At 58.8% G+C, this 17,104-nt stretch overlaps 1 protein-coding gene and 1 long non-coding RNA gene across 3 annotated transcripts in view; one reads left to right on the top strand and one right to left on the bottom strand.

Annotated features, from left to right (window-relative positions):
• Nucleotides 1–6,752: 6,752 nt before the first annotated feature.
• On the bottom strand, nucleotides 6,753–8,103 carry LOC137458939 (uncharacterized). The gene is made up of 3 exons (XR_010992023.1): nucleotides 8,032–8,103; nucleotides 7,199–7,622; nucleotides 6,753–7,099 (listed from the first exon to the last, which is right to left on the bottom strand). It is a non-coding gene; the product is annotated as an uncharacterized lncRNA (long non-coding RNA).
• Nucleotides 8,104–9,003: 900 nt separating this feature from the next.
• Nucleotides 9,004–17,104, top strand: part of KCNQ5 (potassium voltage-gated channel subfamily Q member 5) — a 198,744-nt gene continuing 190,643 nt past the window's right edge. For both annotated transcript variants that reach the window (XM_068170224.1, XM_068170225.1), the window contains exon 1: nucleotides 9,004–9,410. In XM_068170224.1, coding sequence (XP_068026325.1) covers nucleotides 9,055–9,410 — 356 coding nt within the window. In that variant the 5' untranslated portion in view covers nucleotides 9,004–9,054. The remainder of the gene's footprint in view (nucleotides 9,411–17,104) is intronic.

A 17,104-nucleotide genomic window follows, 5' to 3' on the forward strand; every position in this document is an offset into this window, starting at 1 on the left:
CATCCTGCCCCTGTACACTGCACTGCTCAGGCCACACCTTGAGTCCTGTGTCCAGTTCTGGGCCCTTCAGTTTAGGAAGGAGGTTGAGGCTGCTGGAAGGTGTCCAGAGAAGGGCAACAAAGCTGGGGAGGGGTCTGGAGCACAGCCCTGTGAGGAGAGGCTGAGGGAGCTGGGGTTGCTTAGCCTGGAGGAGGAGGCTCATTGTGAGAAGTGCAACCTTTCACCTGGCAAGACACAACCAGCTCCATTCAGCTCTGTTCCTAGAGCCAATCTCTTTGTGCCTCTATTTCTATTCACTTCCATTTCTATCTCTTTGTGTTTCTGTTTCTATGATTTCCATTTCTGTTTCCATTTCTTTCTCTATTTCTGTTATTTCTATGTCTATGTTTCTATTTCTACTACATTCCCAAGCTGTGTATGGCAGAGAGCTCTGAGGGTCTCACTCCAAACTCCTCTGGGGCTTGGCTTTCTTTCTCCCTATCTTTTTGCTGTTGGTTTTTTTGTTTGTTTGCTTGCTTTGGGGTTTTGTCTCTTTGGTGTTTTTTGTCTGGGTTGGGTTTGGGCTTTGTTGTTAGTTTGCTTTTTGCTGGGTTTGCTGGGGTTGGTGTTGTGGTTTTCATGGTCCAAATGCTTTGCTTTGACTGGAGCAGGGAGTGCGAACAGTCTGTGGAGGCAGCCCCTGCAGCTGAGGCAGGCTTGGCATCATTCACAGACTGAAGTCTCCTTTGGGCACCAGTTTTGCTCAGGAATCACAAACAGCTGAGTCAGAGAGGGAGGAGGCTTAGGAAGAAAGAATAGAAGAGAATAAACCAGGTTGGAAGAGACCTTCAAGATCATTGTGTCCAACCTATCACCCAACACCACCTAAACAACTAACCCATGGCACCAAGCACCCTGTCGAAGTCTCCTCCTGAACACCTCCAGGGATGGTGACTCCACCACCTCCCTGGGCAGCCCATCCCAATGGGCCAATCACTCTCTCTGTGTAGAACTTCTTCCTAACCTCCAGCCTAAACCTCCCCTGGCACAGCCTGAGACTGTGTCCTCTTGTTCTGGTGCTGGCTGCCTGGGAGAAGAGACCAACCCCCAGCTGGGCTACAACCTCCCTGCAGGGAGTTGGAGAGAGCAAGAAGGTCTCCCCTGAGCCTCCTCTTCTCCAGGCTAAGCAACCCCAGCTCCCTCAGCCCTCTCCTCACAGGGCTGTGCTCCAGACCCCTCCCCAGCTTTGTTGCCCTTCTCTGGACACCTTCCAGCAGCTCAACCTCCTTCCTAAACTGAGGAGCCCAGAACTGGACACAGGACTCCAGGTGTGGCCTGAGCAGTGCTGAGCACAGGGCAGAATGAGCTCCCTGCTCCTGCTGGCCACACTGTTCCTGATGCAGGCCAGGATGCCAATTGGCCCTCCTGGCTGCCTGGGCACACTGCAGGCTCATGTTCAGCCTACCATCAACCAGCACCCCCAGGTCCCTCTCTGCCTGGGCTGCTCTCCAGCCACTCTGACCCCCAGCCTGTAGCACTGCCTGGGGTTGCTGTGGCCAATGTGCAGCCCCTGGCACTTGGATGTGTTCAATCTCCTGCCCCTTGGCCTCTGCCCCTCTGCCCAGCCTGTCCAGGTCCCTCTGCAGAGCCCTCTCTGCCCTCCAGCAGATCAACTCCTGCCCCCCAGCTTGCTGCCAGCTGCACATTTCACTGCTGATGGACTCAAAGCATCACCAAACAGTAAAACACAAGGCAGCAGCAGCGAAACAAGAGAAGGTACAGCAGGTGAGCAGAGGATGTGCTCAGGAGAGGAGGTGCTGGGGGCTGGCCCTGGTTTGACAGGGGCTTGCCTTGGGGACACAGAGGCAGCCTGGGCTGGGGAGTTGGCAGCCATCCATCAGTTCACTCTCCTCACAGAGCAAGTGTCTGAGGAGCAAGGGGAAATGCTTGATGGCAGGAAACAAAGTGAACATTTTGCTGGGACAGACAGACAGCACAGAAGGAAGTTCTGAGGGGGAGCTGGCCAGGCAAGGAGAGGAAGCAAGTTGCTCCTCCTGTTGGGCAGGGGCAAGCAGGGCCTGGCAGAGGAAGGGGGCAGAGAATCATGGAATGAACCAGGTGGGAAGGAAGCCTTGAAGGACATCTTGTCCAACCCCCTGCAGTTAGCAGGGACATCTCTAACCAGATTGTGGTGCTCAGGGCCCCATCCAGCCTGACCTTGAATGTCTCCAGGGGATGGGGCCTCCAGCACCTCCCTTGGGCAACCTGTGCCAGTGTGCCACCAGCCTTGTGGCAAAGAGCTTCTTCCTAATGAGTGCCCTGGAAGAAGCCTGGGAGCTGCTCTTGCCTGCAACAAGAAGGCAGAAGTGTTTCCAGCACACACCTCTGGCCAAGGAGGCATGGGTGCTGGGAGGCAGTTGTTCACCTCCTACACTGATTCAAACTGATCCTGTGCTGGGAGCAGCCAGAGTGATCGATCTGTGCTGGCCATGCTCTGCCTGGAGTCAAAGCCTGCTCTCAGGGCAGCCTTTTGTGGAGACAGGGCTGCCTCGGAGCCAGCAGCCTCACAGCAGTCTGGCAGCAAGGGCAGCACATGAAAGGGACATCGACACCACAACTGCTTCTGCAACGAGCCCCTGGAGCTGGAGGCTGAAGGGTCGCAGGCAGAGCACAGCAGGAAGGTTGGGCAGCCCTCTCTGATGTGCTCAGTGCCTGCCTCAAGCTAGTGGCAGTCCTGCTGCTTCCACTCACAGCATAAAAGCTTGCAGGAAAATATTATCACCACAGGATTCGAGGTGGAATGGTTTGGCTTGGAAAGGCCTTAAAGCTCACCCAGTTCCAGCCCCTTGCCACGGGCAGGGACAGCTCCCAGCAGCCCAAGGCCTCCTCCAGCCTGGCCTTGAACACCTCCAGGGAGAGAACATCCACAGCCTCCCTGGGCAGCCTGTGCCAGAGTCTCACCACCATTTCTTCCTAATCTCCAGTCTAACTCTGCCCTCCTCAAGCTTCAATCCCTTCCCCCTCGTCCTAGCACTCCAAGCCCTTGTGGAAAGTCCCTCCCCAGCTTCCCTGTAGGCTCCCTTTGGGAACTGGAAGGGCACTGTTAGGTCTCTCTGGAGCCTTCTCATCTCCAGGCTGAACAGCCCCAACTCTCTCAGCCTGTGCCCACAGGGGAGGTTCTGCAGCCCTCTGATCATCCTTGTGGCCTCCTCTGGACCTACTCCAACAGTCTGACGTCCTTCTTGTGCTGGGGGGCAGCAGAACTGGGCACAGCACTGCAGGTGGGGTCACATTCCAACATCTTGGAATGTTACTGCAATGTGCCTCTATAATATTCCAGCACCTGGGAGTATGGCTCCCAGAGGCTGCTGCAGCTGCTGGCAGGTTCCCTGTGCCGGGGGACAGCCTGCCTCTGCCTCCTGCCACGCTGCTCACCCCGCCTGACTCTGCCATCCACTCTTGCGCAACAGCCAGGCCCAGTCTGGGTTTCCTGCAGATGCATCCCCTGGCTAGCACCGGCCACACGAGAAGTCCAGGCAGCAGATGAATTGCTCCTAGCACCTGAGTGCTACGAAAGCTTCCTCCCTGCCAGCAGGAGCAGCGGTGTGCAGCCCCTCCTCCCCGGGTGGCGCAGGTCTGAGGGCAGAGCTGGAGGCGGCAGCACACACGCGATACCTCCTGTCTTACATAACACAAATCAGCTTCATAACCAGCAACCCAGATGAACCCACACACGATACCCTGGTAAGCTGACCTCTGCAGAGCCTTGCCACCGAGGCCCCGCAGCCTGCACTGGGGCTGGTTGCTTTTCCCTGCGCAGCAGCCCCTGCAGGGATGCGCTCGGGACCCCTCCCTCCTCACCGCCTTGCGGCGCCCTACGCTCCCACGAGCCTGTGCTGCCAGTGCCTCTCTCCAGGCACAGAGTGCTGCCCCTGCCGCTGACAGACCAGGGGCTGAGGCACAGAGAGGCACTGGTTAAACCCAGGTCAATCCTGGGAGCTGTGCCTAGGACACACCTGGACTGCAGCAGCTGGGTAAGCGTCCGCCGGGCGCTTGAGGCGAGGACGAGCTCAGGTAGCTCACACCGCACGTGGGCAGGCTCCAGCTCCTGCCTAGCCTGGCAGCACATCCTGAACCCTGGCCACTGCCCTCCAACACCACTGGCCCCCTCTGTTTGCCTTCCCCCCCCCCATAACTAGGTTCTTATGCTGTTGACACCTGTCTCATGCCAGGGTTCCAGCAGTGCATCGCAGTATCCCTGCTCTTTGTCTGGACATTTAGGCTTCATGGAGACCTTCTTTAACTCCAAAATTGCACTGGCAGCTCACACAAGCACAGAGTGCCAGGTGGGAAGGGACCCCAAGGACCATCTGGTCCAACCTTTCCAGGCAAGAGTGGAGTTGGACTGAGCTGGCTCAGCACCCTGGCAAGCTGAGTCTCAAACCTGAGCAGTGCAGGGGAATTCACTGCTGCCCTTGGGAGGTGATTCCAGTCTCTGACTGCTCCCATGGGGAAGCATTTCCTTCTGGAGCCCAATGGGAATCTCCCCAGCAGTAACTTGTGCCCATTGCCCCTTGTCTTTCCTGGCAAAAAGGGAGTCTCCATGCTCCTGGCAGCCACCCTCTATGCACTGCTCCATGGTGCTGAGGTCTGCCCTAAGGCTTCCCTTCTCAAGCTCTCTCAGCCCTTCCTCTCCTGGCAGGGCTGCCAGCGCTCTGACCACATCTTGGGGAAGGAGCTTGCATGCTGCTGCAAAAGCAGCTTTTATTATAATGTATAGCTCCATCAGGGGCTTTCACTGCTGTGTCAATTATCCCTGAAGTGATTCCTCTCTGCTATCAACATGGAACCTAGAAATGCCAGTTTAAGGCAACACAGCACATGGAACACACTGGGAAGCAAACCCTGCACCCTCCAAACCTATGGAACATTTTGTTCCTGATCAGAAATGATCAGCTGCATCAGCTGATCCTTCTGCAAGGCAGGGCATGGAGCATTTGCAGCAACCCAGCAGGATCTTACCACTGCTGCTTTGCAGTTCCACAGAGCCACTGAATGCACCAGGTAGGCAGGGACCCCCCAAGGTCGTCCTGACCACGAGCCCTGAGGTGAGCCAGGGCCACGTGCGAGCAGCTCCCTTTGGGACGAGCACGCTGTGGGCATTTGCCACACAGCACAGCCAGGGCGACCTGCCCAGCCCCGCTGCAGCTGTCCTCACCCCAGCTGCAGGTGGGATGTTCTGTCCCCACAGCCCCGAGGAGCCAAGATTCCTTGGGATGTTCTTGCCTTGGAGATTTCGTCAAGTGGATCTCCTTACCGACACCTGAAGCCGGGCCGCTAGAATTTCACACGCCCGCTCCCCGCAGGCATTCATCGTCCCCAGCCCAAAGAGCAGGGGATCTAAATGTAGAAACTGCCATCTGCAGCAAGCACTTCGGGCAGCAGTGGCTGCTTCACCTCGGGCGGCTCCTCGGCCCGGGAGAGGGCAGGCAGCTGCCCCATCCTCAGCCATCCACTCAGCCTGCAGCCCTGACACATTGGCAGGCAGGAATTAGGTTGACGACCACCAATCTCTTCACAGAAGGGAGGCTTCTCCCAGCGTTCATTCGCTGGGAGATCATAGACAGGAAAAGGCTTTTGTTCACACAGGGTAAGGATGAAACGCTCGGCTCACGCCCGAGGGCACTACTTGTGCTTGCAGCTAGCTGCCCTGGCAGCTCCATCCCGCCCTTGGCCCCCAGCGCCCGCGCCCCCTCTCCCTGCGCCCCCTCGCCCTGCGTTCACAGCCCGTCCTAAGCACCACTAGAGGGCACAGGATTATAACAAGAGAGGATCGCCCAGCGCCCAGCGGCCGCTGCAGCTCAGTCCTCCGCATCACTCCTCAGCCCAGCCCTCACTTCAGACCCTCGATGCTATCCACGGCGATCCAACCTGGCAGCTCCGCTGCTGCCAGCTGTGCCGTTCTCAACCCCTGCCACGTGAATGAAGGTCATGGGTGGGATGGGCACCTCACTGGGTGGACTGGGCCATGTGCTCCCAACTGAACAGCGCAGCTCACAGTGGTAAGGAGAGAGGGAATGGACTGAAACCTGAGGAGTGTAGATTTAGGCTGGAGATTAGGAAGAAATTCTTCACAATGAGGGTGGTGAGACTCTGGCACAGGTTGCCCAGGGAGGCTGTGGCTGTCCCCTCCCTGGAGGTGCTCAAGGCCAGGCTGGATGAGGCCCTGAGCAACCTGTGCTGGTGGGAGGTGTCCCTGCCCATGGCAGGGGGCTGGAACTGGGTGAGCTTTGAGATCCCTTCCAACTAAACCAAATCTGTGATTGTGTGAATCCTTCTAGACCCTGAATATCAACAGCTCAGTATTAGAACAGAACAGGAACAGGAACAGGAACAGGAACAGGAACAGGAACAGGAACAGGAACAGGAACAGGAATAGAATAGAACAGAATAGAGTAGAATAGAATAGAATAGAATAGAATAGAATAGAATAGAATAGAATAGAATAGAGTAGAATTAACCAGGTTGGGAAAGCCCTTTGAGATCATCCAGTCCAACCTATCACCCAGCACCATCTAACCAACTCAACCATGGCACCAAGTGCCTCATCCAGGCTCTGCTTAAACACCTCCAGGGATGGGGACTCACCACCTCCCCGGGCTCAAGTGAATGGCACGGTTCACCCTTCTAGACCTTGAGTACCAACACTCCAAGCCTACAAGAAAGCTGGGAAGGGACTTTTTACAAGGCCTTGTAGTGACAGGACAAGGGGAATGGCTTTAAACTGCAAGAGGGCAGATTGAGACTGGAGATATGGAAGACCTTTCCAGTGAGGGTGGGGAGACACTGGCACAGGATGCCCAGACTGTGGATGTCCCCTCCCTGGAGGTGTTCAAGGCCAGGCTGGATGAGTCCTTGAGCAACCTGGGCTGGTGGGAGGTGTCCCTGCCCCTGGCAGGGGGTTGGAACTGGGTGAGCTTGAAGGCCCCTTCCAACCCAATCCATTCTCTGATCCCATGATGATATTTCACTCCAGTGGCTAAAGTCGGTGGAACGTTTATCCGAGCGTGGTGCTGGAGGCTCAGCTGATGTGCAGAGCATGCTGGTTGTGAAGGAGTATCTAGGGAAGAGAAAAATGGAGAGCATTAGTTAGCACTTGCAGATCAAACCGGGGAAATGCCAACAAGTAGTAAAAGAAGGATTAGCTAACTCGATTTACAATTCAAAGAGGAGCAGAGATGTGCCACTGGAAAGCTTGAATATTCATGGTGCTGCTGTGGATACTTATATCAACTACTTAACATCTGTTTTGACACGTGCGCTGTTTCTGCCACCACTGCTCGGGACTGAGAGTGGTCACTGCGCTTCGTGGGTTAGGAGGTTCCTGCCTGAAGCTGCCTGCAGTGGAGGAGGAAGTGCGGTGAACACGGGGAGGAGATTAAGCTCCTTAAATAAAGACAACTGACGGGGTGGCTCTGGAGACAGCGTAGCAGTAAATTGGCACTGTCAGGGCTTCCTTGTTTCTATAGCAGAGGCACAAGTTTCATGCCCTCAGACGGAACATGACATCTGCTTCACCGCTTGCTGCTGCCTTTCTGCAAGTCGGGGATGGTGTGGTGATCCCAGGCTCGAGAGCTTGGCCTCTAATGAAGGGAAAAAACGAAACGTAATTGAGTTTCAGAATGCCTCTATTGATTTTCGCATCGCATTAGCGCCCACATTATGACTTTTCATTAACCCTTCACGAATCAGCGTCCCGTTCCCACACCGCGCCGCTCCGGCTGCGAATCGCCGGTGCTGAAGTGGCCGTTCGGGTGCTCCCGCTCTGTCCCGGGCTCCGCAGGGCTCCCATAGCAACCCCCGGAGCCCCGGGGAACAACAAGAGCGGAGACCACCCTTAGCAGGCAGCCGTGGGCCCCCGGGATTCGGGGAGGGCTCTGCCCGTGGCGGGTGCCCCACCGAGCACGGGAATAAACGGCGGGCGAAGGCTGGCGGGGAGGCGCGGAGGGCTGGATTTAGGTTTTATTTATTTATTTCCCCCGGCAAGCTCACCTTGATGCGGCGGGGAGTTAAAGGCCCGCTCTCGGCAGGGGGAGCTTTGTTTTCTCGGCACAGCCCCGGCACCGGGCGGCGGCACCGCTGCGCTCCGCCCGCACCGCGCCGCGGCCGGAGCCGCCGGGGACTTGGGGCGAGCCCACAGAGGAGGGCAGCCCCCGCCGCACCGCCGCGCTTCGGACCTACGGGACTCGCACTCTCCCGCGGCGGGGGGCCGGGGCACGGCGGAAGGGCCGGAGCGGCGGTGCCGGGCTGCGCCGCCCCCTCGGGGGGAACAGTCGGTGGATCGCCTGCCCTGCCCCGCCCGGGCCGGCCGCGCTCTCCGCTCGCAGCAGGGTCCCGCTGCTGCCGGGACTCGGGGCAGTTTGGTTACTTTCTCGGACTTAAATGGACATTTCCCGGGAGCACGCGTAGCCCGCGGGCGCCGCGTCCCGCCGGCCGCCTCCCTCGCCGCGGGCACCGCCGCTGCCTTCGCCGCTTTCAGCCCCGGGACGCGGAGCTTCCCGGCAGCGCGGCCCCTCGCCTTGCTCCCCTCCGCCCCCGCCCGCCTTCCTCGCCGACTGCGAGCAGGAGCAACAGCTTGCCCGGCCCGGCGGCGAGGGAGCGGGCGGCGAAAGACACCAGCGAGCCGCGGCCCGGAGCCCCCGTTCCCCGCGGCCTCTCCGCCGGAGCCGCCGCTCCCTCCGCCCGAGCCGCCGCTCCCTCCGCCCCGTCCCGGGCCGCGGAGCCACGCCGGGCGGCGCGGCGGCGGCTGGTGGCGGGGCTCCGCCGCCCGGGAGAAGAGTGCGCCCGGGGGGGGCGCCCGCTCCCTGGCCGGGGCTCCCGCGGAGCTGCCGCAGCCCGGCCCCGCCGCGCCGGCCGCCCAAAGTGGCCCCTGCCCCCGCGCCCCGCGGGCAGCGCCCGGACACCCTCGGCCCCCGCTGCCTCCTGCGGCCCGCCGCCGCGGGCTGTCTGGACGCCGCCGCCCGCGCCCTGCTCCGCCGAGGCCCCGGCGCTCGCCCCGGCTCCCGGGGTGATGCCATGCCCCGCAACCACGGCGGCGGGGAGGAGGGCGGCTCGGCGGGGCTCTGGATGAAGAGCGGAGCGGCGGCGGGCATGAAGGATGTGGAGTCGGGCCGGGGCAGGGCGCTGGCGAGCTCGGCGGCCCGCGGCGACGGCCTGCTGCTCCTGGGCACCGGCGGCACGGCCGCCCCCGCCGGGCTGCGGGAGGGCCGCCGCGGGAAGCACGGCGCCCGCATGAGCCTGCTGGGGAAGCCGCTGTCGTACAGCAGCGGCCCGAGCTGCCGCAGGAACGCCAAGTACCGCCGGCTGCAGAACTACCTGTACAACGTGCTGGAGCGGCCCCGCGGCTGGGCCTTCGTCTACCACGCCTTCGTGTGAGTACCGACCCGCTCCCCGCTCCTCCCGGCCCGGCCCCCCGGCCGCAGCCCTGCCGCGCTGCGCGGCGCGGACCTGCCCTGCTGCCCCCCCGCTCCCCCAGCATCGCTCCGCGCTCGGCGGCCGGTCCCCGCGGGAGCGCCAACTCCCCGCGAGTTGCGCTAGAAGTGGCCGAGAGTCATCAGAGAGGGCGAGAGAGCCGCAGCCACCTGCGGCGCGGATCATCCGCGCAGCCTTCGGTGGGAGGTGATGGGGAGGCAGGCAGGCCCGGTGCACCGGGCAGAGAGAGCCGGAGCGGAGCCCGGCGCAACGCTGGGGGAGCACATGCTCGCTTGTCTCCGGGGCGCTTGGGGCCGCCGCTTTGCGCGAAGGGGACAGCGACCGCCCCGGTTAGACGGGACGAGGGGCGCCGGGCGCTGCCGGGATCGCGGCGGGGCGCGATGGACACGGCGGCGGGAACGGCAGCGGATGTCTTTTGCTTCGGCGGACAGCGAGCGCAGCCCGGTTAGCCTCCTGCGCCAGCTGTTTCTCCCCTTTCCCGTGTCGCGGATGTCGCGACTGAGGTGCGCCCACCTGCCGCTGGCGGCACCGAGGGCTGCCCTGTGCCAGCCCGTGCCCTGTGCCAGCCCGCTTCTCGGCTCTGCGCTTTTGCGCCTAGCAAGTGCCTCCTCCCGTCCCCTCCGTCCGGAGAAGCCGGGGACTGCGGGGCAGTCCCGCGGCAGGGCGCGGCGCGGAGCGGCAGAGTCACCGCGCTGCCCGCTCCTGCTGCTTTACCGAGAGGGGCTGGCCCGGGCAAGCCGTGTGGGGGGCAGCTGAGGCTTCGGTGTGCTTCAGGTGTCCGCAGGGCCGGTGGTGTTCGTTAGCACTCCCCTCTGTTCTTACGAGTTTCAGTAGCACTCGTGAGGAGGCCCTGCTGGAAAGTCTGCCGGATGCTCGGGCAAGGCGTGGAACGCAGTCTTTGCGTGGGGGTCGCAGCCCTGGGTGGAAATGTTGTGCTGAATTAGAGAGGCAGGGTGGTAGGCAGCGCTGTATCGGGGGGGGGGGGGGGGGGGGGGTACACGAAGCGTTTCCGTGTTTGCCTTCAGAAAATACAAGCAAAGCAGAAGATTTCATCTGCCTGCTGCCGGCAGCTCTCCTGCCCTGCTGGTTGCTGGAATCAAGCTGGCGCTTAGCAGCGGCTTCAGTACCACCGAAAAGAGGCAACTGCTCCCTAAAAGGTGTTTGATAGCAGGCACTGTGCTCCTCGTCTAGCAGCAAGGGAGTCCCCCCCCCAAAGCCTGCTTTAACAGCAGTTGTGATAAGCGATAAAAGGTTTTACCTCAAAGTGATTAATAAGCTGCTTTGTGGAGAGATTGATTTGGGAGATCGAAGCTGCCGTGGGCAACGAGCAGCAGGAAGGTGCTTAGCGTCTCATCCAGTGAAAGGATTCGTGTCCGCCGGGAGGATCGCTTTGTTTTACTACGGAAATCAGCTGCAGCTGGGAACTTTCTTCTCGGAGGGCATTTGTCTGGGATGGGTTTTTTTGGCTGCGTGGGTTCCTAACAGGTGTTACCCTGCGGCGCAGAGGGATGTCAGTAGCGTTGCTAGAATCACCCGAGTGCTCCCCAGGAATTACCTCCCTGCCGTGCCTGCAGTTGCCGCACGAAGCCTGCGCTGTCGGAGCCCTCTCCCTTGCAAGGGAAGCTGTGGTCGTGGTGCACATTTCTCTTGGCGACCGCGGTGGGAATCGTCGGAAGGAGTCAAGTTCGAGTTTGGGCATAAGGATGATGAGTTTCAGCCTCGGGGGAAAAGAATAATGGTCACTAAAAGAAATGATTAAATAGCTTTTATTAAAAAAGCGAATTTCCAGGGAGTGAAGTCAGGACACGGCCGCAGGGCGAGCAGGGCAGCCTGCCAGCGGCCCGGAGGTCACTGCTGCACGGCAAGGCTGCCCCCCTCAAGTGTTTCACTTGCAGATGGCACTTCTGGCAGCTGCCGATGCCAGCCGTGGAGCTTGTGGCTGAGCAGATCCGGGGGGAAGAGCCTGAGCCAGGCCTGTGCAGGGAAGGCTTCCAGGCCACAGGACTCCCTCTCAGGGTCTGGCACCGCTGCCGTGCGGCAGCCACCTTCAAAGCTCTGCTGGGCTGCAGCGTGACAGCCGCCCTAGACATTGTTTTGAGAGGTCTATGTCATACCCGAGTGCCAGGTATGCAGAGGACACTTTGGGTGGGTGCCATCTGCTTTCCCCCAGCCTCCTGATCCAGTACCAGGTGCATTAGGGCAAACAGTTGCTTACAGAAGGAGACAAACAAATCCCTGGACTGGTTGGAGGGGGGGAATAAGTCTTGAGACAAGCAGCTTGGAGGTGCAAAGCCATGGCTGAGTCCGTGGATGAGATGTCTGCTCCTACCTCTGCTAGGCTCTGACTTCAGCAGAGCCTGTTAGAGCTCTCTGCACTACTCCTGTTGCAGGAAGGGAGCTGCCTGGGCTGGGACCTGTGGTGCTGATCCTTGGTCTCCTGACCCGAAGCTCGCTCTGCTGTGCAGGTTGAAGTAAAGCCAGGCTGGGGGTTGAGTGCTTCAGTTTAAGGACTGTGTCCTAGCAGTTTGTTTAGGTTTGCCTGCTTGGGTTTGGAAGGAGGAGGGGGGAAGGAAGCATTAGCTACAAATAAGAAACCGGCCCAGGGGTGATTTTTTTCCCCTTTCTCATTTCCATAGGGAAATGACTCTGGAGCTGGAAGCATCCACAGTTTGCTCCTCTTCTTCCTTTTTTCCTTTGTTGCCTATTCAAGTAGAGCGATAGGCCAAGCACCTGAGGAATGACTCATTCAGCAGTCAATTGCTTAGTTTGTTTGTAAACACGACCTTGCCAATCGCTGGGGAAAGACAACTGTTTGGCAAACTTCTGCTGCTGGAGGAAGGATTCGTTCTTGACTACAGTACAGTTGTGCTGCAGAGCAGAGCCATCGGTTACACACTGCTTGGCTCCTGCCTGCGCACCTCAGTAGCTCTCTCTTTGCGTGGACACAGCCCTCCCCCCGATAGAAATCAGAGAATCACAGAACTGTCAGGGCTGGGAGGGAGCTCAAGGCTCAGCCAGCTCCAACCCCCTGCCATGGGCAGGGACACCTCACACCACAGCAGGTTGCTCACAGCCACCTCCAGCCTGGCTGCAAACACCTCCAGGCAGGAGGCTTCCACCACCTCCCTGGGCAGCCTGGGCCAGGCTCTCACCACCCTCCTGGCCAACAACTTCTTCCTCACAGCCAATCTCCATCTCCCCACTTCTAGTTCTGCTCCATCCCCCCCAGTCCTATCCCTCCCTGACACCCTCACAAGTCCCTCCCCAGCTTTCTTGCAGCCCCCTGCAGCTCCTGGAAGGCCACAATGAGGTCTCCTGGGAGCCTTCTCCTCTCCAGCCTGCACAACCCCAACTCCCTCAGGCTGTGCTCACAGCAGAGCAGCTCCAGCCCTCTGCTCCTCCTCCTGGCCCTGCTCTGGACACCTTCCAGCCCCTCCAGCCCCTTCCTGGCACAGAGGCTCCAGCTCTGAACACGGTGTTCCCGGTGGGCAGCTCTAGATCTTCCCTGCAGGGCTGTGGAAAGCTGCTTTGCAGCAGCACTGCAAACGTGAACACTTAGCAGAACGAGCGAAGAACATCGGTGCCTTTGGTGAGCAGTGAGTCAGTGACTTCAGCTCCTGCTGGTGAAGTGTTGGTGCCGCAGCACCTCACCTACACAGGGAGCAGGAGCACGCTGAGCGCTGCGCTCCTGCCTGGAGGAGCTGGGGGTTGGAGCTCTTCAGAAGCATCACCCTGGGACGTCTCAGCATCTCCTCCTGCTTGTTTGGGTTGGTAGAGTCCTGCAGGACGTTGCCCTAGAACGATCCAAGGGGAATTCCACATCTGCTGCAAATTTAACCTGGGGTTTCATCTTTGGTGGTTGTGGAGGGCTTGTGTTGGGTTTGTTCTTAGCTGCTGTGCTGAACAGGAGGTGGCTTGAGATGCTCAGGACAAACCCTTGCTCTTTGGTGCTGTTTGTACTGGTAGGCTATAATTAGCTGCAGAAGGCTCCTGATTGATCATCTTTGGTTTATTCCAGGAGCAACAAAGCTTCTGCTCCTCAGATGTTTGAGTGTACTCTTTCTGATCTGTTCAACACATTCCTGCTGACCTCTTTGTGCAGAAGCCTTGTGAGGATGTCCTCCCTTTCCAAAGCCACCACCTTTTGCTCTGGAAGCTTCTGAATCACAAGTGGTCGGGCTGGGAGCCTGCACCAGGGCAGGATCACTTTGCATGACCTCTCCTGACAGTTTTCCATGGAGGTGGAGGTCAGATGCAGGGCTGGGGGAGTGCTGAGGGCCTGCAGGCTGTCCCTCTGCCTCGTGCTCTTGATGGAGAAGGGCTGGGAAATTATTGCTGGGGGAGGAAAAAACCCAAACCCCAAACCACCAAATTAATGACAAACTGTAATGATAGCATCAAAGATGTAACTGGATCCTGGAGTTTGGCAGATCTGGCGGAAAGGACACAGCTTACTAATGATCAGATGGCTGTGGAACAGCAGAGGCTCTGCATGTGAGCTAGCAGCACTGGCTCATCCTGTACCATTTGTATAATTAGGCAGCTTCCACATTCTGATTAGAAAGACAATCATCTGCAGCAGCCTTCAGGCTTGCTTGGGGTTTTTTCCCTCTTGCTATCAGAAAGTGGGAGAAATTATTTGGCCTCTTTATATTCTCCATCTCCAGGCACCCAGCTGCAGCTGCTCTGCAGGCAGGTCTGTGGCTCTCACCTCCTGAGGCCCCATTTCAGAGGTGCTGGTGGGATGGCAAAACCTCTGTACAGATGTGTGTTCTTATAAGGACAGCATGAGGGTTAGAGACTGGAAGTGGTTGGGCTGACAGCATCAGTGTGGTGGCAAAGCAAACCTTGCTAGGTGCTAAGAAGGTCACACAATGAACCCTGGAAGTGTTAGCAGCTAACACTGAGCAGAGCCCTCAGGGGGTGACAGGGAGTGCTGATGGAGGTGCAGCTGCCCTTCAGTGCAAGTCTGCAGTGGTTTAGAGTAGAAGAGAGTTAACCAGGTTGGAAAAGACCTCAGAGATCATCCAGTCCAAGCTGTCACCCAGCACCACCTGATCAACTCAGCCATGGCACCAAGGGCCTCAGCCAGGCTCTTCCTGAACACCTCCAGGGATGGGGACTCCACCACCTCCCTGGGCAGCACATCCCCAGGGCCAATCTCTCTTGCTGGGAAGAACTTTCTCCTCACCTCCAGCCCAAACCTCCCCTGGCACAGCTTGAGACTGTGTCCTCTTGTTCTGGTGCTGGCTGCCTGGGAGAAGAGCCCAACCCCCACCTGGCTACAGCCTCCATTCAGGGAGTTGGAGAGAGCAAGAAGGTCTCCCCTGAGCCTCCTCTTCTCCAGGCTAAGCAACCCCAGCTCCCTCAGCCTCTCCTCACAGGGCTGTGCCCCAGACCCCTCCCCAGCTCTGTTGCCCTTCTCTGGACACCTTCCAGCAGCTCAACCTCTTTCCTGACCTGAGGAGCCCAGAGCTGGACACAGGACTCCAGGTGTGGCCTGAGCAGTGCTGAGCCCAGGGCAGGATGAGCTCCCTGCCCCTGCTGGCCACACCATGTCTGGAGTAAGAGGAGCTGTACCACAGCAATTCCTCCCTGTTCCCCTGCTGATCTCAGCTGTTTTGCTTTGCTCAGGAGAGATAACCTGCTTATCAGCTGGCTTTGGCTAGGTCTAACTTCCCTGCTCCTCTCTCTTGTCCCTTTTGTACAGGGGGTGAGGGGAAGGCAGGGAGGGAGAAGCTAACAGCTCCCACTGGTCCTTGGCCAGGGGGGGTCCTTGTGCTGCTATTAGTTGTGAATACCTGTGTGGCACTGTGAGCACTGAGTGCTGTGCACACATTCAGGGCATTCCATTGCAGAGTGGCTGTGTTGTAAATGCAGCTCCATTTGCTTCTGACTGACTTGGGCTGCCAAAAGTTAATGCTGGGGGGAAACTCCAACCCACCACACAGAGCAATACTCTTTGGGGAGGCTGCCACTCAGACAGTGTGTTCCCCTCACATGTGGGGGCAGAGGGTGACTCTGCAGCACATGCAGACCTCTGCTGGCCTCTTAGTTGGACCTCACTGGGGTTTAGCTCCACGTCCTGTGCTTCCTTGTCTCAGTCACTGTACACTTAGCAGAGAGGCAGAGACACAGCAGGCAGCAAAGCAGCCCTGCACTGCCTCCCAGCTGGGCAGAGGCTGTGAAATGCTCAGCAGTGCCTTGTTCAGAGAGTCATAGAGTCATGGATCTGTCAGGGCTTGGGAGGGAGCTCAAGGCTCAGCCAGCTCCAGCCCCCTGCCATGGGCAGGGACACCTCACACCACAGCAGGTTGCTCACAGCCACCTCCAGCCTGGCTGCAAACACCTCCAGGCAGGAGGCTTCCACCACCTCCCTGGGCAGCCTGTGCCAGGCTCTCACCACCCTCATGGGCAACAACTTCTTCCTCACAGCCAATCTCCATCTCCCCACTTCTAGTTCTGCTCCATCCCCCCCACTCCTATCCCTCCCTGACACCCTCACAAGTCCCTCCCCAGCTTTCTTGCAGCCCCCTGCAGCTCCTGGAAGGCCACAATGAGGTCTCCTGGGAGCCTTCTCCTCTCCAGCCTGCACAGCCCCAACTCCCTCAGTCTGTGCTCACAGCAGAGCAGCTCCAGCCCTCTGCTCCTCCTCCTGGTCCTCTTCCCTGGTGTTGTTGCTGGACAGCAGCACTCCCCTGGAGCCCTGGCCTGGGCAGTAAATACCTTTCAGCTTCTCTTGTTCAGGTGGTTGCTGGAGAGCTGTTGCCGCCTCAGGGGTTTGGGCAGGGAGCTCTCAGGGTGTTTATCCTGGGGTGGACACTTGCCTCAGGAAAGCTCTGCCTCACAGTTTGTTCTCTGAGGCCTCCTTTGTGCTTCTGAGTGCAGAGCAGGGAGCCAGGGGAAACAGCTGATGTGCCACAGAAACCAACCCTGAGCCCCAGCCTTGTGGAGAGAGGAGAGGAGAGCACAAGGCTGGCTTTGAGAGGGAGCCACCAGCACCTGGGCTGGGCATGGTTCATGCACTTGGACCTTCTCCTGTTTACCACCAGGCTTATGTCTCAGCTGAGATGAGGAGCTGTGCTGGAAGGTGGATTGTGGAGAGTACCTTGGGTGAGTGTTTGGTCTCCAACCCTTCACACAAGTGCCCAGCCTTGGTGAGCTGAGTCTGTTGTTGCTTCTCCAGCTCAAAGCAGAAGGTCACTTGAGAGCTTTCTTCATAATCATCTTTCTCTGTTTAACTTTGGTTTCCCCCCTGCAAAACTCCTGCCCCTAGCATTTTGTGTAGGGCTGGGAGCCCTATCTCAGATCTGCTTCTCTTGGTTGTCAGCCCTGGGTGTGACATCTCTTCCTCACTGAGTGTGCTGTGTGCTGTGGGGACTCTGGGTGAGCTTCCTGTGTTCTCATATGCTGAAGGAAGTTGCCTGAAGGTGCAGGTTTTGCCCAGGGGGGTGGATGATCTGTGGGCACATCATAAGGCATTCAGTATGTGCTGCCTCTAAGGAGGAGATGGTTTAGAGGCTGCATGAAGTGTCAGGAGGCAGGGGACAGGCTCTGCTCAGCTGCACCCTGGGATAGGACAAGGAGCAGTGGATGGAAACTGCAGCCCAGGAGGTTGCAGCTCAGCAGGAGG

Source organism: Melanerpes formicivorus, unplaced genomic scaffold, assembly GCF_026170545.1.
Source record: "Melanerpes formicivorus ecotype bairdi unplaced genomic scaffold, bMelFor1.0.p_v2 SCAF_296, whole genome shotgun sequence".
Taxonomy (NCBI): Eukaryota; Metazoa; Chordata; class Aves; order Piciformes; family Picidae; genus Melanerpes; species Melanerpes formicivorus.